Source organism: Centroberyx gerrardi, chromosome 17, assembly GCF_048128805.1.
Source record: "Centroberyx gerrardi isolate f3 chromosome 17, fCenGer3.hap1.cur.20231027, whole genome shotgun sequence".
Classification (NCBI taxonomy): Eukaryota; Metazoa; Chordata; class Actinopteri; order Beryciformes; family Berycidae; genus Centroberyx; species Centroberyx gerrardi.
In genome coordinates this window covers 16,345,682-16,354,556 of record NC_136013.1, presented here as the reverse complement: position 1 = coordinate 16,354,556, position 8,875 = coordinate 16,345,682, and the positions used below count along the sequence as shown (strand labels likewise).

At 42.5% G+C, this 8,875-nt stretch overlaps 2 protein-coding genes across 3 annotated transcripts in view; one reads left to right on the top strand and one right to left on the bottom strand.

Annotated features, from left to right (window-relative positions):
• The first annotated feature begins 2,192 nt into the window (after positions 1-2,192).
• On the top strand, positions 2,193-3,416 carry grem1b (gremlin 1b). Its single transcript, XM_071925316.2, has one exon. It carries the CDS (start codon positions 2,193-2,195, stop codon positions 2,739-2,741), a length of 549 nt encoding a protein of 182 aa, XP_071781417.1. The 3' UTR covers positions 2,742-3,416.
• Positions 3,417-4,967: 1,551 nt separating this feature from the next.
• The window catches only part of LOC139931718 (formin), a 51,188-nt gene continuing 47,280 nt past the window's right edge, over positions 4,968-8,875 (bottom strand). For both annotated transcript variants that reach the window (XM_071925309.2, XM_071925308.2), the window contains 2 exons: positions 7,448-7,529; positions 4,968-7,337 (listed from right to left, as the gene is read on the bottom strand). In XM_071925309.2, the coding sequence (XP_071781410.1) occupies positions 7,293-7,337; positions 7,448-7,529 (127 nt within the window). In that variant the 3' untranslated portion in view covers positions 4,968-7,292. The remainder of the gene's footprint in view (positions 7,338-7,447; positions 7,530-8,875) is intronic.

Below are 8,875 nucleotides of genomic sequence, written 5' to 3'. Positions count from 1 at the left end.
TGGTTTGTTCTGAATTACAGGAAACTATTAATCTCCTGAACCAGCAACAGCGAGTGGGTGCGGGGATGCTATAGAAATTAGTCTGGCTGTCTCATTTTCCAGAAGATGTTGATAGGGCTGAAAATGTGTTCTTTCCTCAAAATAGTTCACTGGAGCCTGTATTAAATAAAAGACATCAAATTTTCACTTGACATTTAGTAAAAAAAATAAAAAGTAGATGCCAAATATTTTCTTGAATTAATTTTATTGTAATAAGAGCCATTCGTTTTGATTGAAAGGGCTGAAAATGGGCTCAAGATCACGGATAGCCCGTTTGCATAATTGAAATAATCTGGGAATGTGCGCACACATTGCAAATCAATAATTTTGGCAACGAAACGAAACAATATTGGTACCACATCAGTCGAGCAAGACTTAAACCATGGATTTAAACGGAATAAATTGTTGAAATGCTGGATCTCTATTTCCTAAACCTATTAGGTCTCGTTCTGTAGTTATCATGCATAATTAATAGCTCAATATAACGGTTCTTTGTTGGCATAGAGCCTACATAGGACAACCTAATCTGTAATCTATAGGCCTTCCTCCAGGTTCTGTGGGACGTCCACATGTTCACATTGTGCTCTGGTTATGCTTCGTCCTATATGTTACACCATCAGATTTTAAATTTAGGCTATTTGGATGCAGATAATTTTCAAGCATGTTATAGGCCTAATGCGTTTAAATTAATGCGAAACACTGCAGGATTATTAAACATGTCTCGTTAGATTATGAAATCTAATGAAAAGTTTCTGTCTAAACAGCGAATGACCGATGGCTCACTAGCGCCTGTGGTAGTCAGGAGCCTATAGTGAGTTTATAGTGACCTTGTCGTAGCTACTTTAGGATATTTTAATCTCCCATGGTATCACTATAATATTCTTATAGTTGCCCTATCTGGAATTAAAGGTGTGGTGTAGTATCCTTCTAAAGGTGATTATTAGATTATTTCACTCTCAAAAAGGATATGTCATTTTTACACATCTGTCTGTGTATTCTTTGGGACAACATAGGCCTACATTTGTGTTACGTTTCAACATGATAATATAACATAGTGGTGGCAATGTATTGTCATTAAAATGTGTTGAAAAGTAGCCTAACACAAATGTGTGTTGTCCCAAAGAATACACAGACAGATGTGTTAAAAATGAAACATCCTTTTTTAAAGTGTAGGCAATAGTTCTTTTGCTAAGGGCGGTGAACGTTTCCTGACACTTTTAATATTTTATATCTTATAAACAAATATATTAAAATATGAGGTAGTTGTGAAATACAAAATTTCCCCAGATGTGTGCGCATAAGCCCGGCCTGCTCGGTGTCTCCATATAATCTTTACCCCCCCTCCACCCCCCTCCCTGCCCTCGCTACTCCTTGGTTGTCTGTTTTCTTGAAGTGGGTTCAGGGAAGTGTTGAGGGGGCGGATAGTTTTGATTTTCCCTACATCGTGCTTAGCCAATAATGTAGAGGGAACTGTTGTGCACATCTCAGCTGGCAGACATTTAAAAAGGAGACAGTCCGGCGCTGGAGCAATTTGTATTAACCCCCCCTCCCCACCCCAGCCCCAGTCTATGGAGTGGTTAGTCTCCCACCCATCCAGAGTCCCACCAGTGTACAGTCGACATTATTAGGTGCCTATCACCTCGGAAGGTGCCATAAAGGACCCACAGGATCGGATCATCACACTTGTGGCTACGTGGAAGCTTACACAGGTGAGTGAATTTGGATTATTTCTGATTACGATATCCATGCATAATGTTATCCATCACCTGATATTTTCTAGTGTATGCAGTTACCAGTTAAGTTCATCGGGCTTATTGAAATAAAAATATGTTTACTATCAGTATTTATGCAATCTTGGACATGATCATGGTTTAGTGAACATATTTCGGAAAGGCCATGCGTATGCTTAAATTTGGTGGTTTTCTTTAGCAGTAATTTATAGCGTATATGAACAGAATAGATGTGACATTTAATATTTCTACCTTAGATATTCAGACTGGAATGATTAAGAGATATTACTGTTTTGTGTAACTGCAATATAAAGCAAGTTCTAACCGTGCGTATTTACGCAGCGTAAAAGCTTTGGCTGCTGTGCGTAACCCGCACAGTGTTGAAACGGTATAGGTGATGATTTTTTCTTCTTCCCCCTAAGGATGGCCAGCTCGACGCGTATCTTCTGCGGTATGGTTTTCATCATGGGGCTGCTATCCTCTCCCGTGGATTCAAAAAGAAACCGAGGTTCGCAAGGCGCCATTCCTCATCCTGACAAAAACAACCCAAACGAATCGGAGCAGCAACCGCAGCCACCGCAGGCGGGCTCCGGGTCCCGGCGGAGGCAGGGCTCATCTGCACCGGCCGAGGAGGTGCTGGAGTCCAGCCAGGAAGCCTTACATGTGACGGAGCGCCGATACTTGAAACGGGACTGGTGCAAGACGCAGCCCCTCAAGCAGACCATCCACGAGGAAGGCTGCGTCAGCCGCACCATCATCAACCGCTTCTGTTACGGACAGTGCAACTCCTTCTACATCCCCAGGCACGTCCGCAGGGAGGAGGGCGCCTTCCAGTCCTGTTCGTTTTGCAAGCCGAAACGATTTACCACCATGACTTTCACTTTGAACTGCCCGGACCAGCAGCCATCCACCAAGAAGAAACGCATCCAGCGCGTCAAACAGTGCCGCTGCATATCCATAGACCTGGACTAGAGACAAGCACGATTTATGACGAGTCCTGTCTTTTTTACTATTCTTACTTTTAAATGGCTGGATTGTTCAGAGAGAAGAAGAAAGGTTGCCACACAGCCAAGAACAAACGCCTGTCTCCATCTGGGGATATGCTCCGCTTGCTAGGACAATTACCACACACACAAATAGACTGTCTACATGTACTATCATTCTCCTCTTACACAGTATGTGAAACGCATTCAACATTTTATTCATCACCAGTTTGCCAAGATAGAAAATAAGCAACACTGCACGGGAACCTTAACTTGGAATGGGCACGTTTTACGCACGGCTTTCACACCTCAATAATTAGGACTGCATTAACCCAGGTTTATTTAAGTCTATAGCTTACTGTTCAGAAAGAAAATACCCCCACTCATTATGACAGGAAACCATCCCGTCTAGACAAATGATTTTGTAGTTTTGTGTGTTTATGTTTGTTTAATTGGATGTTTCCACTATGTGGAATTTGATGGATGAGTGGCGATATTAGTCAGAGTGATGAGATGCTTATTCCGACATTTCAAGAATCCTTGGGTTAATTGATTTCTGTGAATTTCGACGTCCATCAGTAAAGATATTTTTTGTAAGTTGAGTGCCTACTCGATTGAAGAAATCGACACCAGGTTTCTGTGTTAGTTAAAAACTTACAATGTACAGCGGTGGTTTATACACTATCGAGATTAAATAATTGTAAAATGTAAAGTCATCATTAATGTAACCAGTTTGTTTATTTCTTGGATTAAGTTATCCATTAAAAACCTAAAATAAACTGATATTGACATATTGTGCAACCCTTTTGTAAGCTGTCAGCTGATGATGAAGCAAAGTGCATGAAATGGAACAGTAAAAGAAACAGATAAATTATCCCACGTCATCACCCGAAACACCAACTAAAGCCATATTCTCTCCCATGATGAGCTGTTCTCTTCTTGCTTGGAGCCAACCTCTTGCTGAGACGTCCGTACTTAGACCTTGAAATAAATTTCACCCTAAAAGTAGACAAGTTTATGAGCAAAGATGTGGTTACCTGTCCTCTCCAGTAACCCTTCAAAGGGTGTCACTCAACTTCACAATGTCATCTTGCATGGCTCGCAAATCAGTCACAGCAGACCAGTGTGTGACCAGTGCAAATGCCAATGGAGCGGGAATCATTTTTTCTAAACTGCGGCAACACTCAATCGTAATAAAAAAAGAACGTTATTATTATTACTTTTTTTAAATCAACAATAATTGTCGTTGTTCCGCTAATCATATAGGTCTTGAATAGCAGCTAAACATGCTCAGTAACACTAAGCTGCCAGTGGTGATTTTCGGTTGGCGCATTAATATTTAAATGAACAGTAATGCGGTCAGGTGTGACTTTTCTGGTATTTTACAGCGGCTTCGCACGTTGTTCAATCAAAGCAGAGGACCCCGGAACTAACCGTTTTCTCAACATCAACTGGTGCTTTATTGATCAGTGCTTGATCAATGAGTAAAGGAACATAAGCGCACCAGGCGGTTTAAATCGATGTGAACTGGTGAAAACCAAGCTCCAAAGTTTCCATTATAATCCACTGGGCATTTCTCATTAGGATAGCCAGTCTGTTGGCATATTAGTTTTAAATCTTAGACCAAAATGTGCCTATAATGTCCATGTTAAAAATTCATTTAATCTCACATTCAGTCTTAAATCTTGCTTTTCTTAAAACAAATAAACTGCCAAGGGCGTGAGATAATTCCACTTGTTACCAATGCAAATCACCTTGTTTCAGGAGTTTTCTAGAAACAAGTGCCAATGTCTTAAAATAAGGCAGCAAAGGAATGAGACAGGTCACTCCACTAGAAGGCCTATCTAGAAAATGTTGCATGATTCAAGAAAATTCTTCAAACAATTTGATTAGCACTGGGAACGAGTGGAATTATTGCCAGATTTATTCAGAAAATACGATTTTCAAACTCGATAATAAATGGCTTGTCTACACGTCTACACAAACCATCTGTGGAAGATTTTTGATTGAATGGTTGAATTATGACTCATAGTTTATTGAATAGTTGAATTATGAATCTTCCAGACCATTGATGATGACTCATGTTTCTGAAATAAATATCACATTTATTTGCTATGCTGGAGCATTGCTCTGCTTCTGAAAGCAGGCCCAAAGGAAGTGTTGAAAGTAGAAAATTTAGAGAAATTAGGTTAACACATGTTTCAAGGTGCAAGTCTTCATCCAAACTCCTCTGGCTGAGGCTGAGGCTGAGGCCTCGTTCTGCATCCATTATTTTGATCTTTAATTTGAAAACAATTCCATAAAATGATAGAGCACCCATATGAGAGCTAAGGCTACAGGAACCAACAGAGATATAGAGGCTATAACAATTCATTGTTCAGTATTAGCTCATTTTGTTTTTCAAACCCATTAAATTGTGTTGTTTTACTTCAAAGTTATGAAATATCTTTATTTTATACAAAATGAATGGCACACGTGAAATACTTTGGAGGGTAAAAAAGTAATTCAAGGTGCAGTTTTACTATGGATAATCTGATAATGGAACCTGTCTGAGGTATAACAACTCGCATGGCTTCAGCTGATATGCTTAAATGTTCTAACTGCACAAAATAAAAGCCCCCTCTCTCCAGGCCAAGATTAAACAGAAAAGGCAATTGTCTTCATTCTATGCAAATGACTCCCCACATATGGTCAAGTATACCGCAAATCAGTGGGCATAAATCTTGGCTCAACATACAAGTAACATCCATATGAAAGTATTTCTTTTATCCAACGGACCTATCAGGCAGCTTCTCAAAGTCAATTAAATTACATCTCATAAAAATACAGCCTCAAAGGGAACAAAGCAGATGTTTTTTTGGCATAAAATAAATCTTTTCATTACATAAATAGAGGCTTATCCAGGCTGATACAGGAGCATAATTATTCTGTCCTCAAATGCTTACATCTTACATTTGTGAAAATAAAACATATTTAGTTCAATACATATACTACAGCTCTCTTAAAAATAACATTTAAGAAAATCAAAATGGATGCTTTCATTGTGATGCAATACAATTCATAAATCTCATCATCATAACAAGGAAACCATATCATTGCATAGGAAAAGAGGTGCAAAAAAGTGCAATACATTTGAAAAAAACGCACAGGGGAATGTGGCACAGCGAGCTACTACATACAGCTGTTACAAGCAGGAAAGTGCTTAAAACTGTGCCAGACAGAAGTGTCATGTACAGCACTCATTAAGAGATGAACAATTCTGCATAATATACATTTAATATGTTGGGTAGATGGGTGCAGGGCCAAGACCTGTTGCCTTCTTCCTAGTCATTTGTTCATCTTGGCCTGATGTTTTTGAGTACACGTGTGTGTGTGTGTGTGTGTGTGTGTGTGTGTGTGTATGCATTTAGGGGCCAAGGCTAGGGGCCAGATTTTTGCTGCTATAGGGTCTGCTATTCTCTGGCCCTCACCCAGGAGAGGTCAGTCTGGTGCAGTGCAACAGAATACAGTGAAACCACCACCTACTGATTAGTACGCACATGAGTTTATATACAACATGTCTTCATCCGGGCTTTACGTCCAGTTCAGATCATATATCATATTCCTTATACGGCTACATCAGCAGAACATACCGCACAGTCCCTGCTAATTCTAAAACATGAAACGTATTTACAAGACTTGCAACGAGCCGCGGAGAATGAAAAGCTATTCTTTAAAGCGAAGTACAGTGGACACTGCTGTCTCATTCCTCGTCATTCTTGGAATACTGCTCTGTTCTGTCAACAGTGATTTTCCTCTGAGCAAACATCACCCGGCAGCCATATTTGTTCATATAGCACAGCGACAACACGGACTAGTATGTATCTCTAACATTTTGAATATATTTGAGCTTAAATGCTGTTCTATGTAACGTCTACAGTATAGGAGGGGAGGGGTTCTCGGCTCCTGTAGATCCCAGAGGGGCTTGTGTAGGGTCACCGGTGTGGATGTGCCAGCTGGCAATCCCACTGACCCCTTGCGGCCTTTCACAAGCTGGGCACCCAGAGGTCACGCCAGGCTGGATGAATGAGGTCAACCTTTGACCTCTCGGACTCTCATCACTCCGGCTGTGTCAGCCGTGCATCCTCGGTGCAGGCCGGGCTTGTAGCTCTGCAGAGCGGCTGCACCAAAAAGGTCCTCTTCTTCCACTGGGGAGCAGCCCGTACAAAGTGCATGTGTTCTGTGGGGTGGGAGGTGGGGGAGGTGGGGTGGGTTGTTCGCGGACCAGGCACCGCTGATCAGAGAAAGAGTGGTTGTGTCCAGTGCTGTTAGTAGGACCGAGGTACGGCAGTCGGGCTAGTGAGGGTCTGGCAAGGTTCGGTTGTGAGTCCATAAGGGGCACAGAGGGTACGCTACGCTATGAGGTATGATGTTGGGTCAGAGGCAGGTGGTGAATACAGGAGGGATGAGGCCTGCACGCTTTGTCATCTGTTATCTCCTCTACCTCTCTTTCTGCCACCAGTCCTCATTTCTTCTGTCGCTTTGTCGCTCATCATTTCACTCAGCTGGAGGACACACTGGCTTCCTTCTGCCGCAGTCTCTCTTTCTGTTGGCAAGAAAGACACATCACAGAAGGATTCAGTGCGCTTGTATTGATTTCAGCACAGACACAGGAAAAAGGAGCTTTCAGGCAATTCCACTTAGATCAGTTCTTACCAGACTGTTGGCGTTGATCTTCTTGGTTTCGACTCTCTTCTCCGCGGTGATCTTCTTGATGTTCTCCTGAGCTTCCTTCAACCTATGAAAAATAAACAAAACGTTTAGCTTGAAATCTATGACTTCATATATCTAGATCCTGCCTTTAACCTAGTCCTAAACTGGAACTACGCACTGCAAGTACCAGGACTAAAACCAAGAGAGTTGAACTAATTTAACTTGTTAATACAATGTAGATACAGTGGCCTCTCATCAATCTGTCCTAACTGAAGTTGTTTGGAGAGCAGTATCCCCCTTGGGGCACTCTGACTGTGTCATGGAGGCATGTAGCACTCCACACACACACACACACACACACACACACACACACAAACGCGGTGACCCTCTCTGCAGTTTGTGGCCAGTGAAAGCCCCACAAGTGTGAAGCAGGGCAGGATGACAGTGGGTCGATGAGATAATGAGGCAGTCTTTAAAAACACTTGGCTTTTATGAGTGTGCAAACAGTATTTAAAATAAAGTTAATTGTACATAAGCACAATCAGCTGTGGGTAATGTGAGACATGATTACCTAGTAAACAATTAAGAGAGAGCACATGGATCCATGGCAGGGCCGTGAAAGCATTAACTCCTCCACAGAATTTACCATCTCACGGGGAGGGAAGGCTCGGTTCAAAGATAGTAAAGCTGTTTTGACTGAGTGTGCGTTCTTTATGGTGTGTGGACGCCAAATATAAAATTAGATACACGTTTCAACCGCTCACAGTTTGAAAAAATTCATCTACACCTACAGTGTAGAGAGTGTAAAGAGCCATGAAAGCACCACATGATTCTTAAGACTACAATAGCATATGACCATACAGTCTGGTCAGTCAGGACAGCTCAAGGAAGCCGGCCCGGCCCGGCCCGGCTTCGGTCCTGTGCAGCCGCTGTCCGTCTAAGTCTTCTGCCCACGTGCAGCGCTCCTGCCCTTTGGGCTGCATGTCCAGCATCATGACAGTGTTTAACAGTTCTCCCATAGCGCGCAGCCTTTAATGACCACAGACCCCCGTCCCCTCGCTAGCAAAGCCAGGCGGCCGCCAGGAGGGTCTGCTGTCCCTCGGTGGGACGCCCCCCCCCCCCCCCGACATGACGCCTCAGGTCAGAGGGAACGTCATAAATTCAAGCCTAGCCTTTCAGACGTAGGACCGAGGCCTCGGCCGCGCTCGTGTGCCTCCTCTTTGATGGTCTGCTTTAATTACAACCCACCATCGACACATCTCCCGTGTACAATTAGTGTTAATTTGACATGTCTAGGGGTTGTTCAGCACCCATGCAAAGGTGAGGAAGACAAGCGGTCTAATCCGAGGATGAGATGGTTAATTCTCACTTTGGTAGCTGTTGGAGTTGGAGTGCATCCACTGACTCAGAAAGAAACCAATTTTTCAAACA